This window comes from Ruditapes philippinarum, unplaced genomic scaffold (genome assembly GCF_026571515.1).
Source record: "Ruditapes philippinarum isolate M1 unplaced genomic scaffold, ASM2657151v2 ctg380_1_1_1_1, whole genome shotgun sequence".
Classification (NCBI taxonomy): domain Eukaryota; kingdom Metazoa; phylum Mollusca; class Bivalvia; order Venerida; family Veneridae; genus Ruditapes; species Ruditapes philippinarum.
Genome location: NW_026864512.1, coordinates 138,283 through 164,463, shown reverse-complemented (window position 1 = coordinate 164,463; position 26,181 = coordinate 138,283). Strand labels below are relative to the sequence as shown.

General features: G+C 34.2%; 1 protein-coding gene across 1 annotated transcript; it reads right to left on the bottom strand.

Moving 5' to 3' along the window:
- Positions 1-7,879: 7,879 nt before the first annotated feature.
- On the bottom strand, positions 7,880-24,453 carry LOC132725842 (phospholysine phosphohistidine inorganic pyrophosphate phosphatase-like). The gene is made up of 7 exons (XM_060711025.1): positions 24,229-24,453; positions 19,327-19,514; positions 16,101-16,254; positions 13,963-14,026; positions 10,372-10,464; positions 10,009-10,100; positions 7,880-8,623 (listed from the first exon to the last, which is right to left on the bottom strand). Exons 1-7 carry the CDS (start codon positions 24,357-24,359, stop codon positions 8,527-8,529), a joined length of 819 nt encoding a protein of 272 aa, XP_060567008.1. The 5' UTR covers positions 24,360-24,453; the 3' UTR covers positions 7,880-8,526.
- Between the last annotated feature and the right edge of the window lie 1,728 nt (positions 24,454-26,181).

Genomic DNA, 26,181 nt, shown 5'->3' with positions numbered 1-26,181 from the left:
TCAGATAAGTTTTCTCTCATTTATTTAACAATGTTTATGAGTAAATAAATAAATAATATGAATATTTAGAAATAATTTTAAAAATTATGAGATTATTTTCTACCGAGACGATATTTTGATATTTTATATTTTTTAGCTTTTGAATCTATTTTTCGTTATTTTGTATACTTACGATAATTTTTTGATAAACTATATCGAACGTAGGAACCAAAAGTTAAAAATAAAACAGAAAGAGAAAAATAACGTAAGATTTTCTTTGTAACGGTCGATATTTACATTTGAATTTCGACGTTACGTCATGTGACTTTCATCATCATGTGACGTCTTTGAAGGCAGTGATTACAATTCTGCCAAGGGAGGTAATCACTGTGAGGAGTTTGGGTACCTTTGTGCCGGGTAACACCGCAAAACGTCTGTACCGCAAAACGTACGTATATGGACGTTTTGCGGCGCATATCGTCCACATTTTTCTGACGTACATTTTGCGGCAAAAAGGCATGGTTCTGCCGCATAACGTCCATATTTTAAAGTTAATATAATTTTCGTTAATTTTGACCAGTTATTACCAGGTGTTTTTGTGTGTTAATTTCAGCTCACCTGAGTATACGCCTGTCTGTCTGTCTGTCCGTCCGTCCAAATTAAGCTTGTTACCACTCTAGCATCCACATACCCTAAGCAATGTGTCAAGAGTTATCTGTCCTTGAATTACAATATCTGTTATATTTCACATTGTTACCACTCCAACGCTTTCATTTTTTCTTTAATCTTGACAATTTTCAACAGAATATCTTTGACCATAAAATCTCAACAAAGTTAGAATATAGGCTAAATCTAACATAAAACAACAACATAAACGCACTATATATCACTTTGTTAGTGCTTTCGTTTCTTCTCCATTCTTAAATTATTTTATACAGAATATGTTTAACAATAAGGTCTCGATCAAATTCAGTTATGAGCTAAAACGACTGAATATCTCAAGAGTAATTTGCCTTTGATAAAATAATAATAATAAAAATAAAGACATATTTTAAAGTCAAATTATTGAATTGTGATAAAACTGCCATTTCTTTCTTATCAATGATCAGATGTCATTCATACATTTATGACAGGACGGACATCTTGAATAGTTCAACTATAATATTGACCTTGAAATGACCTTGACCTCAAGGTCACTATTGAATTTTGTTTAAATTACCATATCTTTGTCATTTACAGATATTTGGATATTGATGACCATATCAGACATAGCATTGAGTACTGATATCAGTTACCCAGATTCTGAGTACATGAAATGTACTTGCTTTTTATTTGTAATATTCAATGCTATCTACCCTTGTCATGTGGAGCCTTTATAGGCAGGTGGGCGATATAAGGCCACCATGACCTTTTTGCTTTGTTCAATTATAAAATTACATTGTTCAATTATAAAATTACATTATGGCATTCAAACAAAACGCTTACATTACGATATTTTAAAATATGCTTTATTTTTTATCAATAGAACACATTGAACTTCTTTTTTAATCATTTCCTATGTGGAAGAATGTTTGTTATAATATACTCTATTACATATTATCTATGTAACTTATAGGCGAAATGTTTTGTTCTTTAGGCGATAAAATAATACGGTTTTAGTAAAGGGACGGACTTTCCGACTAACCTATAGATTAAATCATTTTTCAAAGTTATATTTTATGACAATTTCAAACTTGCATTTACTAGATTTGTAGTTCAAAATATTTGAGCTGCGTCAAGCAGAAATAAGCACTATCGTCATTTTTTCCACATATTGATGATATTCAAAACAATCTCATCTTTCAGAAAATATTTTAAAAGTTACAGGGTTAGTTACTGACCCGATACGGGGATACACGGTTCTGTAGGAAACCATAACGGGACTCAACCCACAGAATCGTATATAACGGTATCTAACCTTTAAACGATTCTATCACGCCGAAAACCTTCCTCATCGTAATTTAGCCATAACCAGGAGACCATACCACGTGACAATATGTTAATAGAAATATCTTTAAAAAAAGATAAACGGCGTTGATGGAAAAGATTTTCATGTATAAGTAAGAAAGAAATATAGAGCGGCAAAACGCGGACGCAGTTTTAGTAATTATATTTACTTGTTATATCTGTTGCCAAACCATCACTGCCTTCTTAGCATGGCCTAAGGATTAAGCAACCGAGTCATGAAAACCCCATAACTTCATTGAAAGTGTCTGTCCAAAAATGTTGAAGCTGTTGCAACAATTTCGTCTGGTGATAATACGTCGATCAAAGAAGCACTGTCTTACATTAAGTCGTAATCTACATTTATTCAATTTCAATGCAATACCTCTAGTAGAATTATATAATTCAAGATGAATAAATGTCCTTGAAGTATTCGTGAATATATTTTACTACAGAAATTGTGGACGGTATGCGGCGCAAATACACACTCTCGCCGCAAAACGTACCAAGTACGATATAAACCGCAAAACGTCCACATGTGTACGATATGCGACGCAAAACGTCCACACGCGAACGTTTTGCGGTACGGACGTTTTGCGGTGTTACAGTGCCGCATAAAAAGTATTTCTTTAATGCGGAGAAAATCACCGCATAAACGACTTTGAACCAGTTTATACGGCAAGGCCGCAATGCGGCGGCACAAGGCGCCGCAAGAAATAAAATACACGTTACTGTTATACAGTTAATAATGTGGTAAGGTACCATGATTACAAAGTCAAATCAAAAAAATAAACTCAAGTTTGTGCAAATCATTTTAATCCATATTTTCCAACAAGTATATTGAAATCAAATAATGCGCTAATTGATACTGTAATGATTAAGTGAACAATGATATTCATAAACGACTAGTGTAACCGTAAATATACACATAAAAACATGATATGGCACTAGAGTTTTAGTGCAGTTTGTGTGTTATCATTTTAAGAATAGTAAATTATAAACTTAATGTAAATGTTATGATAAAAATTATGTACAAATCTCCAATTTGTAATCAAAGAAATAAAACAAAACTTTTGGAAAGCAAACTTTCAAATATAAACGAAGTACAATGACGAAAACTAATTCTTAGTACTAATTGTGATATTAAAAAAATGAAATCCACCAATGTTATATCAGTTTCAGCTTTCACCTATCTCATATATTTTAAAACATTATTATATGACCTACAAACGTTCATGACCTTCTATACCATATATCTACAATTTCAAACCAACATATGGCATCAACGCAAAGGCGAATGTGTAAGTTTTCATGTAAAGTGATTGTGCATTACGAAGATCGATTGGAAATGTTTGATTATAATACAGTATATTATGGAATTCCATAAACGACAGCTAACTGTTGACTGCTTACTGCGCGCTGTTTACGCTATCGCTTACTGCCTACCGTGCGTTGCGCGTATTTATTTGCTATGTATCAACCAAAGGATTCCGACCGAGTTATCAACGATTTATTGCACAGACACGCATAACTATTTAGGTTTTGGTACATTTAATGCTATAAGCAGTGAACAATAAGCAGTAAGCCGTAAGCAGCATTGAACAGTATAAGGCAATTGACAGTAAGCAAGTTGACAGTAAAGCAGTAGGCAGTTAACAGTAGGCAGTAGTTAGTCAGAAGTAGACAGTTAGCAAGTCAACAGTTGGGCTGTCGTTTATGGAATTCCATGTTATAGTCCATGCATCTCTTATCAATTTATCAGTGAATTCCTTTAAATGTTGTTCTAAGAATATATATGTACCTGTAAACTATAAAAGTAAATTAGGAGGCAGAAAAATACCAAGGGTCCAACCGGGTTTTGACCCACAGAACTCTTGGTCCGTAGACGGACACCTCAACCACGTCGTTAAAGGGTTAATCTAACAGCAAGGCTGATGGAAGTGGCCTATATACCTACAACCACTACACTCCTCCCCGAGCTAGCCAGCTCTCCTGAATGACACTCCCTGCTTACCGCATGAGTCCGTCAAACACTTCTGACACCATTAAAGTAAATTAGGAGGCAGAAAAATACCAAGGGTTCAACCGGGTTTTGAACAACAGACGTCTTGGTCCGTAGGCGGACACCTCAACCACATCGCTAAAGGGTTTACCCAACAGCAAGGCTGTCTATATACCACTGCACTATATTATGTATGACCTCCAGAACGGCAACTATTTCGGCAACTGAATAATTTTTTGACCAATATAGTTGTAATAGGTCGTCCATTTTTATTTTAATGCTATAAGCAGTGAATAATAAGTAGTAAGCCGTAAGCAGTTGACAGCAAGCAGTTGACAGTAAGCAATAGGCAGTCAACATTTGGCAATTCCATAGTATATTGATTCATTAATGTTCCCAAAGAAATATTGAGATAAATATTAAAAGTTTTGAAAGTATAACAATTCTGTCATAACCTAAATCAATACACTGCATAGTTACGAATATCGATCAACAGATCAATTAATTGGGTATTATTTAATACTTACATGTAGTAAAGCCTATCTAGTCAGATTATGAACAGGTATAATATAAAATATATATTAAGATATAGTTCCCCCTTAGCATTAACAAGCGGTTTGCTCAGTTATGTCAAATAATATAACAAATATACATGTATATCCAAATGTTTTTGTTGATGCATTTTGTGAGAAAGACATCTTCAAAGAGAAAGTTTGATGTCACACCTAGCCCGTGGTTGAGAACCAAATCCATCTCTTTTATCAAAAACCGTTTCTATGACCATACAAGGTTTTTGCCATAGACCGCGAAATACAACTTTTGTTTGCTTACTATGATATGTTTTCTGTGTAAATGGTATAAACTTTAAATGTTTTGACACTTTTTGTTTCAGTTCCATCTGTTACTTTCATACCAAGTGCGACATTTAGCGTCAAGGGGTTGCGACATTTAGCGGCAATCGATTTTTGTGCGACATATAGCGGCAACGTTGCGACATTTAGCGGTAGGCGATTGCGACATATAGCGTTGATTGCGACATATAGCGTCAGCGTTGCGACATTTAGCGTTAGTTGCGACATATAGCGGCGTTGCGACATATAACGTTGCTACAGTCGTCTTGTGGCCCTGTTTCTAGCGCGCCACGCCAAACTGCGTTGTCGTGCGGCGCGATGTCGCTCTGTCGCTGGCTTATAAGCCAATCCTATAATTTGAACCGAGCGACAATGTGACATCGCGACAACACGCCGCACGACAACGCGCCGTTTTGGGTGCCGCGCTAGAGACAGGACAACAAGACGACAGCGCGACAACGCACCGTTTGGTATTGTCGCTAGCGACAAGATGAAAAGGCGAAATCGATATATGTTGCGTCGTCACTATCGACAACGAAACGCGCAATGTACCAAATCTGCCACCATACATAGTTGCCACCTTAACATGCGTACGTTATGCGCCAAGTGACAGTCAATTAGTTAAGTAACTAAAATTCAAATGTAAAAAAGAAATTCCATTTTAGAAATATGAGCTTTGACTTGCTTGTGTGTTGTATTAACAAATTTGAGAGTAAAATTTCGATTACTGAAATCTGCAAATATTATGCAACTCCGTAGTCCAAAGAAAAGTTCAACCTCACAAAAGACATAAAATGCAACTGCTACGAAAACATACATTTTTAACAAGAAATTATCTTTAAAAACAACTGTAGAGGTCCAGATTGCTTCCAGGCCCAGGTAATCCACTGCCCCGCTTACCCTTACTGATAACAATAAAAATTAGCATTACCCACCCCCCCCCCCCCCCGAAAAAAAAAGAAAAAGTATTACCGCGCAAAAAGAAGCGGTGCCATGGTTCTGCATGATGCGGTACCATGTTTATCAAAGTTTTCTTGATTTCACAACATTATTTTGCATTATTTGTATAAAATTGGTATGTTATCAGCTCGGGTCAATTCTTTTGCTATCATTTGACATATTATACTTCTTCCGACAGCTTTACTTTCGGAAAAGGATAAAAAATGTTTGCATCAAGATCACAAATGTTTCACATGTATAAAAGTGTTTTCATTAGTTTCAGGTTATAACAGACAAATATTGTTGCAAAATGTTTTGCACACATATATGAATGATTCAAAACTTCCGTGATGTATGCGAACTCTCTAAATAAAATCAATTTTAGTAAGAAATTTTCGCATTTTTGAATTGACCTCTTGCACTTTTCAGAAGATTACGTAAGAATGATACGGTGTTGCGCACAGGATGATAAATTATCGGCGGTACGCGGAAAAATGATGCGTATACCCTTGACACCGTGTTAATAGATATTAAGAGGAAAATGACTGCGGGAAAACTGATAGCAAGGTTATGTTACTTGACAAAATAATTGCCTTTCAAATTATGAAGCTGTTGGAACAAGTAAAACTTCAGATAAATCAATCTTGTAAATGAACCATAAACAAATGGATACTAGAGATTTAGTGTCTACTTAATTGTTTTCTCCATAAAGCCAGGTAAATGTTTTTGGCCAATCAAAATTCTGTCTAAATAAATATCACCAAATGTCACCTATTGTTTCCATAGCAACAATGTTTATTCAGAGAGTTTTAATAAATATAGGCTGTCGCTAGAATAGCGTGCTCGAAAGTAAAACAATAAGCCTCGGTACAGAAGGTGGTAAAACAAAACCATTGATAATGAAGAACTTTCTAAGTTCAAAAAGGGCCATAATTCAGCCAAAATCCAAGTTAGAGTTATTGGCTTTGGACAGTGACCTGCTACATGTATTATACTGTGTGAAGTTTCAACTCATTCCCTAAAGTAGTTTTGGAAAGACCAACAGACAAGAACATAAAACTTAACCAAAGTGTGACGCCAACGCCTTTGTTAGTACAATAGCTCTCCCTGTTCTCCGAATAGTCCAGCTAAAAGTAAGTAAAATTTAGTCAAAAATTAAAAAAAGATTTAACAGCCAGCTCCAAAAAGAATGAAGTAGGTTTCTTTTCCAAATTACCATCCAACAATAATTTGACTGAATATTTTAACCAAACACGACGAAATAAATTCATTCTTAAGGGCCAATTAACAAATCGGCAACATTATAATACAAGTATTTTTAACTATAGATATTGTTTTCAAATTTTCCACGACTATGAAAGAGCAATCAAACATAAAACATTGGTACTAAGTATAAGGGTCTTGAAAATTTAACATTTGGCACTTTTTGCATTTGTCAAATCAGGTTTGATGATTTTGATACGTCTCAGTCAATGATATTCTTCCAAGCCATACCTTATTTAAGATTCTAAACCGATTAACATTCATCATTTCGTGTCCGTTTTAAAAAAATCGCTCAAGCCCATAGACAATAAATATATCAGCGTTTGAAAGCAGTATCCAATCTACAACACTTAACCAAGACAAAACTACATTATATTTAATAGTTCACAAGAAATACGCTGACACAGAGTAAGGTGCAACAATTTACAGCTTCCAGATATCACTTTACACCTAAAAAAATCAGACAAAGCAGGTGGTAATTCAATAATAATTTTACAAGTTCTGTATAATTATACAAAGCTATTGAAGATTTTCAGGTAATGTAGATGGAACCTAGGTAGGGCTCACGCTGAAAATTCTTTTAGCCAAAGGTTTAGTTGAGGCTTACTAGCTGGTTTGTTTATTCATTTGACCATAGACATTTCTCAAGGATGTTTTGACGAGGCTTTTCTTTCAAAGTCAGCAGGGTTATTGATTCACTTGCTAAACATTCTGTCAGTTCAGCTGTAGCTGGGAACAACTGATGCATAAACTGCAAAACTGCAAAATGTTTGAATGATGTCTTCTATAGACTTTCTTCCACCATATTGGGGGACGGTAACCTTCTTATGTTTGGAACTGATATATAACTTATCAAATGATTATTATATCACATGAGGTTTAATTTACAAGACATTAATAATAGATATACAAATGTTAAAATTATATATTCTACATAATTATCAACAAATACAATTAATTATCATTATACATGTACATGTATACAAAAAGACACAACATGATCAAAACATTCCATAAATTATAATAATTAAAGTAGAAAATTAATATTCAGCCAAAGAAATGCTACCATTTGTTTTACTCAGAAACTTCTTATTTTTGGTAGATCTATCTTGTTACAATTTCCAAAAATTAAAATACATGTAGTTGAACGTTTGCCTCTTTTGCTTTGTTGGCAATGGGTATTATTATAGTGAGTTAGTATTTTGTATGGAAGTGAAAATACTACTTTGTTTGCATTTTGCTACCTTTATGAAATTATGACACATTTCTGCACATTCAGTGCTATTTTCTTTAGATGTTGCACATATAATATGCTCTAAATCAATTACCAAAACATTATTAAACACATGCTTGGCATTTCAAGAGAATTAAAAATAAAATGCATAATGTGCCTTCAAAAATAAATGAGTATCATATACTTTCTTTAAAATCTGATAAATAAATTACTTCCCTTTACAATAATTACACCATTTATTTCTATATACATTGTACATGTAAAGCTATTTGTTTTTATTTAGACATATAAGCAATAATTAAATCGACAGCTTGTGCAAGATTGTCTACAAATCCATCAGGCTTCACTACAGGATGGTTCTCATCTTCTAGCCTGAAAGTTAAACAAAGATTGTTAGTATCAATAACACTGATGAATGTGACAATGAACGTGACAAAGCTAAGAACATTGGCTATGAGGAAAAAATCGATAAAACTATTTTTAGCTTAAATGATTCCAAAGAGCTATATTTAAATGTATTATAAGTCTCTGGTTAAGCCACTTGATCAGAATATCAAGCCAAAGGGTACATAGAATAAAGCCAAAACTTCAAATATTTAAGATATACGTCAATACACGAGTAAGCTGTGGATAACAATAATATTAAGTATTACATGAGAGGGATAGAATTTTGTGCTCATTATTTCATGTACAAAAAAGATTGCCAAGTTTAAAATTTATTCTTTATGTCATAAAAAAATTGAAGGCTATTTTAATAAAAATTATAATAATTATAAATTAGAAATGTGTTAATTTGTCACTTATTTCCATACTTTATTTGCTGTCATGAAATTTTTATATACATGCGTATCAAAGTAAAGTATTTTATGATAAAGAATATGTATAATAAAAGTGTTCATGATAAGACAATTATTTCCGTGACCATGAATTTATGACCATAAAATCAATATGGGTCCCCTATGGGCAATGTTCCTACAAAGTTTCATTAATTTCAGCTTTTCCCCAAGTTACATTTAGTTCAACTGTGACCTTAACCTTTGACCAAATTACCTCAAAATCGCTATGGGTAATCAAGCCACTTTGACCTTAACCTTTGCCCTGATCAAATGACCAAATAATATAATTGTAGGCAAAAGTGTTCCCTAGATATTGATCAGACAAAATTTCAGTGGTCAAATCCATGGTGTCCTTGACCTTTGACCTACTGACTTTGAAATCCATAGAGATCATCACCTACACATGCCCAATCCCTGCACCATATCTTAGAACTGTATGCAAAAGTGTTCCCTAGATATAAGTTATAAAAGCTTTAAGGGGCCCAGGCCACAGTGATATTGACCTTTGACCTATTCATCGTAAAAACAATACTGTTCTCAATTTATTAGGGATCATTTACTAGTAATGACCAACATCAACACAAAATCATACGACTTTGGCGAAAGTGTACTGTTATCATTTTTTGAACAAGCTTTGAGCCTTGTGAAGACCAAGGTGACCTTGACTTTTGACCTACTGACTTCAAAAATAAGTAGGTTTCATCTACTGGCATTAGGGAATATTCATACTAAGTTACATAAATCATGGCTTACTCCTTCTTTAGTTATTGATTGGAAAAGTTAGAAATGACATACATAAAGACAGATATACAGACTGACCCCATCAGTCCTTAAAAAAAAACAGAATAATAATAATAATAAAAACCCTGAAGAGTATTGGTTAATTTCTCACAGTCACAATACAGACTATTGTTTTCTTACCTGAATTTACCTGTCCTAACTTGTATACCTCTTAGACCAGCATTCTGTGCTCCACCAACATCACCAACTATATCATCACCAACCATAACACACTATAACATAACATTATACTGCTGTAAGTCTCATTACGGGTTCATTCAAAAGCAAAGGCATTTTTTCAGATAAATGATTATAAAGAAAGTCAGAAACAAAACATTACACAAATGTTAAGTCAACCTTAATACAAGGATGAGTTGGAAGGCTCTCCAGGAATTGATAAAGTGGCAGAAGGATAATTCTTTAGAAATTATCTAAATGATAAAATCCCTATGAAGTTGGTTTAATATGATATGAAAAATAAATTAGTGTAGATGCACCACTCACTGTTTCAGGTGTTATGCCCATATCTTGTACAGCTGTATGAAAGAAGGCTTGTGCAGGTTTCCCTACCACTTCTGCTTCAATGTCACAAGCATACTGTAGCAAGAAATAAAAACACAGTCATAATATACTACAATATAGCTGAAAGTAAAATAATTAAAACATGATTGGCCTGAATTGTTTACAATGATTGCCCGGAATTGCTCACAATAACTGCCCTGAATTGTTAATAATAATTGCCCTGAAATGCTTGCTATGATTAACCTGAATTTAACACAATTCTGGCCCTGTTTGCACCCATTGATGGACCTTCATTACTCACAATGATAGCTGGAAATGTTAACAATGATGGCTAGAAATTGCTCAAAACAATGGCTCTGAACTACCCAAAACAATGGCTCTGAACTACCCAAAACAATGGCTCTGAATAGCTCACAAGGACAACCCTAAGTTGCTCAAGATGACAACCCTAAAATTGCTCACAATGATAGCCCTGAATTGCAATCAGCTATCAACTTTCTCAATGGCCTTTAATTACTCACAATGCTGGTCCTAAATTGCTAACCAAGATAGCCACATCTTTCACAATTATAGTCCAAAATTAATCACAATAATGACCATAAATAGCTCACAATGATGGAACATTATAGCTCATAATTACTGCCCTGAATTGCTTGTTCATCATGCTGGCTGTAATTTTCTAAAAACAATGGCCTTAACTTGCTTACAATGATTTCCCTGACTTGCTGTTAATGATTGGCATGAATTGTTCATGATGATGGTCCCTAATTGCTCACAATGATACATTGTTTGCCCTGACTTGCTCACAAAAATGGATGATTTTTAGCTAACCTTGGGTGTTACAAACTTTAAAACAACCACCTCACCTGTTGAGGTTGAGATGCATATACTCCAGTTGTTTGAACCCAGTTAGTTGCCTCTTATGACCATGCAGGAATAAATGCTGGCTGCAATTCTTATGCCTTAACCATTAAAGACAACCCCTCGGCCACAAGGGAGGTTATAGTTCTGAATTGATCACAATAATGGACCTGAATTGCTAATCATGATAGCCCTTAATAGCTCACAAAGACAGCCCTGAAATGCTTACAAAGATGACACTACATATGTTTTATTGAGAGGCTGTGGGGTTTGCTCAATGAAAAATTTCATGCAGGATCCTAATTGTACCTTCTATTCTTGAATTTGTGTCAGTATTAATTCTAAATTTACAATCACATTTGTTGGCAACAAATAATTTCAGGAGACTGAGTTATCCTTTCATTTGCATCATTATATGTCTTTATGCTAAAATAGCAAGAAATTTGTAATGCTACCACATTATTAATGCTGTCACAGCAACAACAAATGCATGCTACCACAGCAACCATATCATTTATGCTACAACTGCAGCCAATTAAATTTTCTATGCTGCCACAACAATAACAACATATGGAATGCTGCCACAACAACCATATATGACATTCTGCCACAACAATGACATATGACATTCTGGCATATCAGACAATAATGACATTCTGCCACAGAAACCACATATGACATGCTGCCATAACAACGACATATGACATGCTGCAACAACAACCACATTTGTTATGTTGCCATAGCAACCAAATCTGTTATGCTAAAGCCAACTAAATTTATTATGCTGCTACAATAATGACATATGACATGCTGCCACAACAACCACATAAGAAATGTTGCCAAATCAACCACATATGACATGCTGTCATAGCAACCACATATGAAATGCTGCCATAGCAACCACATATGACATGCTGTCACAACTACAACATTTGTTATGTTGCTGTAGCAACCAAATACTAGTATGTTATTCTTAAGTCAACTAAATTTATTATGCTGCCACAATAATGACATATGACATGCTGCCACAACAACCACATAAGAAATGTTGACACAGCAACCACATATGACATGCTGCCACAACAACCACATATGACATGATGCCACAGCAACCACATGTGACATGCTGCCACAACCATGACATATGATATTATGTCACAACAACCACATATGATATTCTTCCACAACAACCACATATGACATGCTTCCACAACAACCACATATGACATGCTGCCACAGCAACCACATATGACATGATGCAACAACATATGACATCATGTCACAGCAACCACATATGACATGATGCCACAGCAACCACATATGACATGCTGCCACAGCAACCACATAATTATGACATGCTGCCATTGAAACCACATATGAAGTGATGCCACAGCAACCACAAATGACATGCTGCAACAACAACGACATATGACATGATGTCAAAACAACCATATATGACATTCTTCCACAACAACAACATATGACATGCTGCAAAGGCAACCAAATATGACATAATGCAACAACATATGACATGTAACCACAACAACCACATATAACATGCTGTCACCGCCACCACAAATGACATGCTGCCAAGGCAACCACATATGACATAATGCCACAACAACCACATATGACATGATGCCACAGCAACCACATATGACATTGCTGCCACAGCAACCACATATTACATGCTGCCATGGAAACCACATTTGAAATGATGCCACAGCAACCACAAATGACATGCTGCCACAACAACGACATATAAACATGATGTCACAACAACCATATATGACATTCTTCCACAACAAAAACATATGACATGCTGCCAAGGCAACCAAATATGACATAATGCAACAACAACAACATATGACATGCTACCACAACAACCACATATAACATACTGCCACAGCAACCACAAATGACATGCTGCCAAGGCAACCACATATGATATGATGTCACAGCAACCATATATGACATGATGCCACAGCAACCATATATGATTTGATGCCACAGCAACCACATATGACATGATGCCACAGCAACCACATATGACATGATGTCACAGCTTCCATATATGACCTGATGCCACAGCAACCATATATGACATGCTGCCACAACAATCACAAATGACATGCTGCCACAACAACCACATATGACATGATGCCACAGCAATCACATATGACATGATGCCATAGCAACCATATCTGACATGATGCCACAGCAATCATATATGACATGATGCCATAGCAACCATATATGACATGATGCCACAGCAACCATATATGACATGCTGTCACAACAACCATATATGACATGTTGCCACAACAACCAAATATGACAAGCTGCCACAACAACCACATATGACTGGCTACCACAACAACCATATCTGTCATGATGACACACAAATCATACTTAAAATATGTTATGCTGTTACAGGAACCATATTTGTTGTGCAGTCCTAGGAACTCAATTTGTTATGTTTGCTGTTAAAAAAAATTCCTATCAACAAAAGTTTTGCTAAATTTCAAATAATTAGGGGATATGACTTAGGGTAAATGATGTACACAAAACAGCGAAATATAAAACATTGAAACATTATAACAAAAACAAAAATATGGCCATTTATAGTTAAAGTTGTAGTTTTTATTATGTGATGTGGTTTAAACTTCATGTAAAAGTTATGGGGTTTTATCTTAGTAAAATTTACTATACCTCGAGTGCCTTCATAAATGGGCCAGCATCTAAAACCAGTTTTCCTCCATGCTTGTAGTACTTTCTAAAAGTAGACATGAAAAACACTGTATGATTTATCATAACAATACTGCAACATTAGCAATTGTTCTCAATCTATGGGTTCATTTTCTCCTTTAATTTTTCAATAAGATTTCTATCTTAACAATTTCAATAAATTAGTCATATGAATACCTAAGATCATTAGCATGCATTATAACAACAATATAGAGGCATCATGGTATGTTAATAAGCTAGCTGGTGATGATTTACCAAATATATATAATCATTTCACCAAATCTCCCACACACACATTTTGTAATGAACCGCCTCCGTGGTCGAGGGATTAGAGTCAATGACTTCTAATCCAGTTACCTCTCTGGCGTGGATTTGATCCCCGGGAGATGCTTTGGTAGTTTAGCACAGAGGAAGGTAGTCTAGTACTGGTGTAACTCTCCAGGAACGATGGTTAGGAAACTACCCGCCTATATGACTGAAATACTGTTGGGAAAAGGCGTAAAATGAAACAAATAAATATTTAGTAATGAGCACCCATGCACCGCTCTTCATATTTGCAACAATTCCCCTCCCCCACATATTAGTGACAATGCTCCCCATATTAGTAACAAGTCATGTCACTTTAGTATGATTAATCCTACATTAATGACAAAAGACCAAATCACATTAAAATTACTTTGAATTTGTTTGTTGAAGAACACATTTTCATATTACATTGAACAAGTCTAAAAACACCTTGAACTTAAGGTAAGATAGTAGTTTGATAGCAAGTACAATTTTAAAGGTGAACTAATTGACATTTGTATTAGTCATAATTATAGATCACATCTTTGTATGCTAAATTCAATCAATAACTGGGTATTATCTGAAAGATGAAATGAGCCGTGTCACGACAAAACCAACATAATGGGTTTGCAACCAGCATGGATCCGCGCAGTCTGATCAGGATCCATGCTGTTCGCTATCAGTTTCTCTACTTGTTATAGGGCTTGAAAGCGAACAGCATGGATCCTGATCAGACTGCACAGATGCGCAGGCTGGTCTGGATCCATGCTGGTCGCAAAGCCATTATGTTGGTTTTTGTCGTGACACGGCTCAAATCATGATTAAACCTGGAATCGACTTAAAAGAACAGCTACTGGGGTTAAGTTGATCTAAGGGGTTAGTTGATGCACCGCATCAGCTAAAGGGGTTAATTGAACTAACCCTATAGGGGTTAGATAATGCGGGTAACACCCCTTGGCTGATGTGTCTCATCAACTACACACCAGTAGCTGCTGTTTTAAAACAATTCCATGTTTAATCATTATTCCAACTTCAGATAATACCCTGTTCAATACACTTTATACAAATAAATGGACACAATATCATATAATTGACATAGTCTGTATTGAATTAACTGCAACAATATTGTTATTTTAAGCCAAACTTGTGGCCTCAAGTAAACAAAGCCTATAACAAAATGAACTGGATTTGCTATAAATTACATGTATATGAAGTGCTATATAAGTGAAAATGTGGTCACATTTTGTGGTGATCAATACAATCTAACCTTAGGCTTCAAAACAAAGACTGCATATTCTAAAACAAAACTTTCACAAACATAAATAATCTTTGCCTCTACATAAGGCAGTCTGATCAGGATCTATGCTGTTCCTTTAATAACTCTATTACAAGTAGAGAAACTGACAGCGAACAGCATGGATCCTGATCAGACTGCACGGATGCGCAGGCTGGTCTGGATCCATGCTGGTCGCAAACGCACTATGTTGGTTTTGTCATGATGCGGCTCATTATAACAAGTAAACTTGAAATTTGCTATTATAAGTACTGACAATTTCTGAAGAATGCAAACAGGTTTTGCACTTACAGCAATAAAGTTTATGGCATGCTTTATTAAGTGTATATGTGTTCAAATTTTGTTATTTTTAAAACAATCTAAAATGATTACATATTCCTAAAATGAAATTAAATCAAACAATCTAGGAGTTCAATAAAAAATAATGTGTATTCCTAAATTAGAATTACAAATCATATCTTTTCCAAACAGAATTAACCTGTACGTTTTGCTATTTTTATAAGGATTTTATGTATTTACATACCCTTTGCCCATTGAAAATAACACTGGATTTTCTAAGGATTTGATTATTTGAAATGCTCTGTTAAGATTTTCGTAAGAAAAGTTTGTCTCAGCATCTCCAATAACAACACAGTTTGGGTTGGTCTGATCAACGGCCGCAAAGTCTGGGAGACATTCTGAAAAATATAAAAATTAATTATGTTCTGCTAAGGGAGTTTAGTTTAAACATATTTATTTCCAGAATATATGTGCATATCGTATACATTTATACATATACAATACAAATCAAAACAGTTTTATTTCAAGAAAAGGACGAGAAATATGTTTTCATTTGTATAATTTAGGGGGTTTGACTACATATCCTTTTTTCTAACTGAAGACCCTAGACCGTTTCCCATTCCACTTTTTTTAAAATCTCTTCATTACCATATACATAAAAAAAAAATATTTTTTACTTACATTTTTATATATAGAAAAAAAACTTCTACTTATCTAACCGTCATGCTTTTTGGGTGAGAAACCAGAAACAGATCTAAAACTAGAAATGTGTCATCATGCCACGGATGGCCCCGCATGCAGCCAAAATTTCAGATGGTGCATCAATTATTTTTTTCATTTTAAGTTCAAAGCCCTTAAAACTTTTCAATGTTAACACAAACCATTTTCATACAATGTTCAAGGCACTGAAATTATTCAGTCTTAATCTTTTAAAAATATCATATTGCATATTTGTAGCCAAAATAATGGCTAAAAGTATGAGTGCTGAAACTGAAAGTTCAAAAATTTTCCAACATTCAGGAAAGATAAGTTTGTCTAAAATCATTGAACCACGACCAAATTCAAACTTAAACTGCTAATATTCCTAAGATGTATCTATATTATTTTCAAAGTGGAAGGGACATAACTCTGCCAAAAAATCATCAAACCATGACCAAATTCCAGCTTGACCTGCCCATTCCTTTGACATATCCATAAGTCAAATTTAAGTTGAATATGTAACACTGTTGGGTAGATAATGAACAGAAACTGTAAATTTCATATTATTTTCAAAGTGAAAGGGGCATTACTCTGCCAAAAATCATTGAACCATGACCAAATTCGAACTTGGCCAGGGCATTCCAAAAACATATCCATATGTCAAATTTGAGTTGAATGTGTTGTACCATTGGGGAGATAATAAACGGAAACTGAAAATTTCATATTACTTTCAAAGTGAAAGGGGCATAACTCTGCCAAAAATCATTGAACCATGACCAAATTTGAACTTGACCTGCGCATTCCTTTGACGCATCCATATGTCAAGTTTGAGTTGAATGTGTTGTACCTTTGGGGAGATAATGAACGGAAACTGAAAATTTCATATTATTTTCAAAGTAAAAGGGGCATAACTCTGCCAAAAATCATCGAACCATGACCAAATTCAAACTTGACCTGTATTTTCTCATGACATATCCATATGTCAAGTTTGAGTTGAATGTGTTGTACCATTGGGGAGATAATGAACGGAAACCGAAATTTCATATTATATTCAAAGTAAAAGGGGCATAACTCTGCCAAAAATCATCGAACCATGACCAAATTCGAACTTGACCTGTATTTTCTCATGACATATCCATATGTCAAATTTGAGTTGAATGTGTGCAACCGTTCTTAAGATAATGAACGGAAACTGATGATGACGGAATGACAGAAGGACGGAAGGACGGAATGACGGAACAGGGTAACACTATATGCCCCGGCCATTACATGGCGGGGGCATAAAAATTCTGGCATATTATTTCATATTTAAAATGGTTTACCTCAATATGATATATATGTTCATGGAAATTAAAGTCATTTCATCCATAACTATTTTTTTACAATAGTGTATGAACTTACAACTTAAATAACAACGGCAAAATGACGTCATCCTAAGCACATATTTCCCTTCTAAAACGCTAAAATGACGTTGTTGTTTGGCAGGCGACTCATCTGGCACCCCCCATGCCAGATGAAATTTCCGGCATGGGTAAAACGCACAGAAATGCCAGTCTGCTATGCAATAAAGTTTGGTAATGATCCATCTGTTGGTTCATTAAGCCATGATTTTCACAAAGATTTAAGGACAGTAAGGATCCATCTGTTGGTTCATTAAGCCATGATTTTCACAAAGATTTAAGAATCAGGATCAAGATCAGGATCAAATTTAAAAACTCAAAATATTCTCTATTGTTTATCCTTATCTATAATTAACTTCATAAAATTGGACTTTAAATAGCTTGATCATGAAATTTTGTAATAAATTTCATGTTATTTTGAAAGATTATTTTATAATTAATTTCTTCTTATTTTAAACTAAAGATACAGGCATTTTACAGTTGATGCAAATATTGGCTTTGATCCTAAATTGATCCTTATTTTATTCCAATAATTTAGAAATGTTTTTAATGGGTTTTTTTGTGTCAAATTTATCTGAATCAGGGTTGTTTCTTTGCAAATCAGTGATGTTTTATATTTGAGCCGTGTCACGACAAAACCAACATAATGGGTTTGCGACCAGCATGGATCCAGACCAGCCTGCGCATCCGCGCAGTCTGATCAGGATCCATGCTGTTCCCTATCAGTTTCTCTACTTATTATAGGGTTTGTAAGCGAACAGCATGGATCCTGATCAGACTGCGCGGATGCGCAGGCTGGTCTGGATCCATGCTGGTCGCAAAGCCATTATGTTGATTTTGTCGTGACACGGCTCATTTTATTTATGTACAACATAATTTTAGCAAAATACAATTAATTTTAGTTTTATAGAACAAGGAGAATAAAATCCGGTTTATTTGATCCTGATCTTTCCTTAGTTAACGTGTGACCTGGTAAAGTTTGCAACTTCTACTCATCCACTTACATTCGTAGACTTGGACATCAGGAGGGTTAAAATTTGCAAACACTTGTACACCTAGGGCAGGCCTTTATAAGATTTATAAATCTAAAATCAAACATTCTCTAGTAAAAAGCACTCATTTGTTCAGATCTATTATTGACAATTTTGCAATTTTTTTTTTTTAACATTTGTAAATGAAAAAATGTTAGACATTTTTCTATCCTTAGTTCTGGGGACCCTTCAAAATAGCTCCCTAAAAAGAATTAATTTAAATATATGAGCAGAATTTAAATGGAATCAGAATCCCAAACTTACACAAATGAGTTGACAGGAAAAATAACAAAACCTATGGACACCAGTAGGGTGGAAAAAAATAATTCAAGCATTTTACCATCAGTTACAATAAGGTATGGTCTCAGGCTTCTTTGTTGAAGAATTTTACACACAGCTGGTATTGGTGGAAATATCTCAGTCTCTTTCAATTCAAACCCAACTTTTGACAACTTCTCCACAAGTTTTTTCCTGGTGGTGGTGGTTTCATTGGTACAAAATCTTACTGGAAGACCTGAGGCCTTTAATCTGTAAGTAAAATATTTTTTTAAGATAACAAGCCTTTACAATACTTGTCATGACACAGAATTGATCATTAATAGGGAAAAAAATGTAAAAGTGACTTGGTAGCTCTGGTAAAGCTGCCAAAAGATATTCAGAAAAACTAAGGTTTGAGTTACTGGCAAACTGCACATTTTTCTCACCCTGTGACATCTGGTGCTCTTAGTTTGAATTTCAATGTCATTCAACAACTTATTCATCAATTATACTAGAAAAATAGGTTGCCTAGTAAATGTTTTTTAATGGCTCCAACATACATGTAATAAATTAAACAACAATGTGTCATCAAATACTGTGTAAGTTTAAATATTATACAATGCAGAACTTATCCAGTTCCTTCCAAAAGAAATCAAAATTAGCAAAAAAGTACCAAAAAGTCTCAAGCTTGCTAGGTACAAAAATAGTTCGAGAAGAACATGAAGAAATACTTGAATAACCATGCTCCAGACACTATGCCATAGAGAGGATGCAGTAAAGCAGCATTTAGACACCTTTAGTGAAGATATGCAACGTCTAATGCAGAACATTATTTATTGGAGTCTGGATACACATTGAAATTTCAAAAATGTATATCAATAATTCAGTGTCTGAAAATGTTTGATTAGGCTGCTTGGTGAAGCGTAAGGTTATGCCGGAGAAGTGTTGATTGTATCGAAGAGTATTTTGAAACACATAAACAGATAAATACAAAAATAGGAATAAAACATTTCTTAATGAAAACAAAAATGTAGTAACTTTGTAAGGTGTATTTTTCACAGGGGTCTGACACACTTTGGTGTGTTCATACTAACACATCAGATTATTAATAAAATTGGTTACATACATTTGTATATAAAGTTTTATGGAATGAATGCAAAACGATACATCCCTAAGTAAAGAACATATCAAATGGTTGATCAATAAGGTTCCATTTCTAATATTTTATGGACTGGAAAACGATAATTCAAATTTGGTTCATTCCGTAAATATCACATCCATGTGCAAATAAATCTAAGTTTAATATATTTAGTTTTACGGAATGAATGCAAAACGATACTTAAAATTCAGTTCATTCTGTAAAGATCGCCATAGATTGTTAATAATTTTTTATTCAATATTTAATTTTACACTTTATAAAATAAAAGAGCCCTCCAAGAAAACCCTCTTCCCGGGAAAATTTCCCTTTACAAGGCAAAAGTAATGATCAAATATTTCATATCTCCGCTGTACATGTATATATATTATCCGGTCTTCGTCCCCAGGGACGTTGCCCACAGCATTTAAAATGTTATAATAATTACATAAGTTTATAACAGGTATCAAAATGTTTTAAGATGGTAAAATAAAATTTCATATAAATTGGAGATATGTTTTATAGTTTTGTCAGTGATAATGTGTGAGCATCATAGAAATAAACATTTCAAGCGTTTACATGATACCGACGTAATCTGTCATTGAAGTCGCTCTGACAATGAAACATTTTTTTTAAAACTTATTGTCCCCTGGGGGATGATGATCAGATTATGCCACAGACACTTGGAATATGGACCCCGCCCTTCTCCGCCCCTGAATATTAAAAACTAAAAGTATTGTTTATTACAAGAATTAGTTTTAAATTTGTGCTTATATTAGTATAAGAGGGTTCAGTGACTAACACGTGAACAAGTTTAAATAGAATTTCATAACGTTTTAAAACAGTCAATTTTTTACCAACGCTTCAATTTCTTGAAGATACCAAGCTTCGAAATGTAAAAACAACTGACCTACATATATTTCAGCAGACATTTTCATAAAAAATCTTACGATTTATCTTAAGTTTTTGACTTACGATAATCGTAAGTTAAATCTTAAGTCATTTTCACAAAGCCACTCGTAAGTTTAAATTTTATCTTAAGATAAAAAATTCACTTACGATAAATCTTACGATAAAAAAATCCCTAGCAACGTTCATTTGATATTGATGTGCATGCTCAATATTTGATTCCGGTTTTAAAATCAAGTAATAAAGAGCTTGAAATATCTATTGAACACAATGAAATTTCAATAAGAACAAAAAATGATTCAAACTGATATAATTTATATCTTGATTGAAGATAATTATAAATATCTAAAAGATTCAGAAAGAAGGTCTACTATGTTATTTATAAATAAAAAGGTACCACTAGTACACGCTGGCAATGAAATCGAACTCACCAAATGTACAAATTATTAGTTTTCAATAATACTACAGTATAGTTCACATTTAAACTATTCATAGCCCTCTCAATCGTGACGTCATCAAGTCATGACGTCACAAATATTTATGTTGAAAAATAATTTAATATATATTTGTCCTCCAACTTTTTGTTTGTTTTTTATTCAGTTTAGGTAAGTTTGTTTTTTGGGGTTTTACGTCACATCGACACAGTATAGGTCATATTGCGACGTTCCAGCTTTACTGGTGGAGGAAGACCTCAGGTGTCTTCAGTGCATTATTTCAGGCACGAACGGTCACCTGAGTAGAACCACCGACGTTCCGTAAGCTAGCTGGATAGCTTCCTCGCATGTTCCTGTCGGGATTCGAACCCACAGCGGTGAGGGGCAAGTGGTTTGACGTCAACGACAGTTTAGGTAACAGATACAAGATTTATTTCATGCTTTCCAGTTTTATTGTAATATATCAGATGATTATATTCTGATAAACCACAAGTGAAATTTATAAAATATAATATTCACTGTAGCCGAACTATATCTGATAGCGGATGAAAAGAAAATCAGAACTAAATGGAATAACGGGCAGAAATAAATGCCGTCTTGCGTAAATTTTGCTTCTTTAGGAAAAGAAAGTCGATGTCACCATGCATCATGTTAAAAACGTAACAAAGTTAGAGGAATTTAAAAGAACTATATTTCAAAATTGATGATGTGACGTCATGATGTGATGACGTCAAAAGGGAGAACGCGCAACGTTACACAGAAAAATCAGTAAAAAATACTTAAAATCACTGAAAAAGCAAGAAATAAAAAGAAAATTTTTTTTACATATAAGATTGAAATATATTTCATTCGTGAACACCAGCTATAATATTTTCACTCGTGGCTACGCCACTCGTGAAAATATTGCATCTGTTTTTCACTCAGTGAAATTATATTCAATCTTACATGCAAAACAAACAAATATCCTCTATATTTTACCCTTAAATTACCCTTCAGTGAGAAAAAATTACACTTACGAACGGGGAAGACCTATCATAAAGTTATGACAGATTTTACACTTAAGATTTTCTTACGATTTTTTGTGAAAAGGAGATTTATCGTAGGAATTCTCTTAAGATAAAAAATTGTAGTAAGATTTTTTGTGAAAATGTCTGCTGGTATTTATGTTATCACATGCCATTTATTTCTGATGTAAATCAGTCTATGCATATATTCCTTTAATAAATAAATGCATGTTTTTATCAGATCGTACCTTTCTTCCAAGCTTTGCACATTTAATTACATTTTCCTAACCGTGTCACATGCTTCTTTACGAATTCATGAAGACTAAAATGTTTCCCGTAAATAACAGCGGGAAAATCGCTGGGAAAAAAAAATTCAATCGCAACTACTCGGCCCTTTCCGTCAGTCTTCTTGATTTGGTTTCTGAACTGATTAGGGGAAGTAGCCGCTGCGAGGTTTTGGTTCTCGGCATGAAAATGAAAGCGCAAAACAGTGCTGAAATTCATTTCAGTTGTCTCACATCATTGGAAAGCGTACTTTGTTATCTTTATGAGATTATGATATTTTTGGGACTTTTTTAAACGTGGTTAAAATAGTGGAAAACAAGTTTTATGTTCAAGACATGTGCCCAGGTCGTAATAATATGCAAAAATATTTTGACGTACGGTTTGCACGATAAAAATAGGCATGGTGTATACAAGTGCGGATAAAGAAGGGGAGTCACGCACATAACCCCAAGTGTCTGTGTCTGTGAAGTCCTTCATTGAAAGACATCGCATTTTCTTTTTTTTTACATTTTGACGTTTATCGGAAAATGCGAAGTCTTTCCATAACTGGCTAATTTCCCATAGCATAAATCATCACGCTTCTCGAGTCGATTTGAATTTACCGGTAAATCACAACTTAAATGTTTTTTATCACAAAAAGCAATTGATTGCATAAAAGACGGAAGCATATTTTCCCAAAAACTGTAAAAATATGCAATAATTACTCACGATAAGTTGTTTATATATCCATATATTTAAGAAGACACATGAAAGACAGTTTGCGGTGACCCCCATATTGTAAATTCCTGGTCATGATGTGACGTCACTCAAAAAACAATAGTACGAAATTAGTCTGAACGATAAAAAATTCTGTTGTGATTTAAGACGCTGACAGGTGCACGCAATAAAAATTTCGTTTTAAAAAATATGGTTCCAGTAATCACCGCATTGTGTAGTACACACAATATGGAGGCTGTTTACACAATTTTAACATGGGATTTGTTTTAAATTGTTTAAAATTTGAATAAGTTGATTTTGATAAGGAAAATACACATTTGTGGTAGGATTATGATTATTTGTAACATTTTACATCGGAAGTTTGAATGATTGTTCATGTTTATTGTTTGTTTAGACGTTAAAGCGGATTTGACCCACGTAAAAAATAGCTTCAAATCCGCGGTTACGTCATTTATAATATTTGGACTAGTGTCTGTGGTATTTTTCACTGTTTTTGTAACCTTTTCACAGCATCGATAGATCCTTCAATTGCAACTCCTCCATCAGGTCCACTGTCATATAACACTCCAGTTATATCTAATAACACCCCTCTGATCGTTTTTTGGTACCAAGCCGTCATTAATGCTTTCATATAAATATAAAACGCTATTAAAAGCTATTTATCTTTCAATTTGCGAATATGTACAAACGGCGTTTTACAATTAAAGGGAAGTAATGCAAGAGTTTCTTACAAATTCACGAATTCGAAAACCTAGCTAAACGCCGTTTTCCGGTACTTTCTGTACATAGCTCTGGGGAATTCGCCTAATGGAGTGTAATAGCGAACTCGATGTTTTCGGCCTTTTTTAAAATTAAATTGAAATAAAACAGTTATTTCTTTATATAAAAATAATTAAATATCATTGTTTGAATAATTCCATACAAAAAATAAAGTAAATACACAAGTTTACGCAGAAAATAACCTTATTTATTATGGAAGATTCCACCACGTCTGTTTGAATTTTATTGATTTTCATTATAAACAATTTATTTTTTTAATAATTTGCAATAGATATTAAAGGAATATTGATAATTTTCAAAAACATCAATTTTCTCCACCTTAAACGGTTAAATAATGATAGAAAAATAGAAATATCACGTAACTGTAAACAAATATGGCTGCGCCCATAAGAGTTATAATTTTTACGTTGTTATTGTGTGTATGCGGCGAAGAAACGAATATTTACTGTGTTGTCAAAGAAAAATTAACAACATGATTGGAACTTGATCCCGATTATATTAAAAATCCAGCTACTATTTCAAACCAGATGGTAAGAGATCAACTATATAGTGATCTAGCTATGCCCACGAGTGAAAATGAAATATCAATACAGTCAACATAATATTTTTCACTTTATACGTATGAGACGAAACCTACGCTATATGCACTTTAGAGGGTTCTACAGACTGTCCCTCCTCCTCCTATTGTGTGGAGATATTGCCACAAATCCTGGACCGATAAAACACCCCTGCGGGCTGTGCTCACGAGCTGTTGCCAAAACACACCGGGCAGTCCTCTGTGAGACTTGTGATAAATGGCTACATATAAAATGTGCTGATATATCTCCAAAAGATTATGTATTATTGCAGAATAACCCGGATCCTTATATATGTACTCTGTGTCTTAAAGTGCCACTTATACCATGTATACCTGAATTATTAGAATTATCTAAGGAATCAACTACACATCCTGCATGTACTCCTGATCTGTCATCTACACTTGAGTCATATGACTATAGACAAATAAGTGACAGTTTTTCCCCCTCGAGCGATGAGGAGGAAAATCGGGAAGACCACACTTCTTATAGTAAATCAGTTATAAACACCACATGTGAAAATCTAAATAGTGAGATACCACCCAGCCAGGAAACTATAGATTCTCTGAATGATTTTCATGACGAAACAACTGAAGAAATTTTCGAAAACAGTGACATACTTAATGATAGTGCCGGTGATAGTGAACACCTGTATGACATTTTTGATGATGTTAAAAACCTTAAAAACTTAAATAGGAAAAGACCGATAATTGGTCATCTTAATATTAATAGTATAAGATATAAATTTCAGGAAATTAGGCCCATTTTTGATAATAATCTTGTTGATATTTTCTGTATTTCTGAAACCAAAATTGATCATTCTTTCAGTGATAACCTGTTCTCAGTTGATGAATACAAGTTACACAGATGTGATAGAGATGCCCATGGTGGTGGCTTGCTGACACTTATACGGGCAGATTTACCTATTAAACGCCGTACAGACTTAGAAAATCAAGGTCTGGAAAATTTATGTTTTGAATTGAATTTGTCAAAAAGAAAATGGGGAATTATTTTTATATATAGACCACCTTTAATGTCTAACCATCTTTTTGAATCAAGGCTATCTGAAACATTAGATAAATTATTCATTAAATTTGA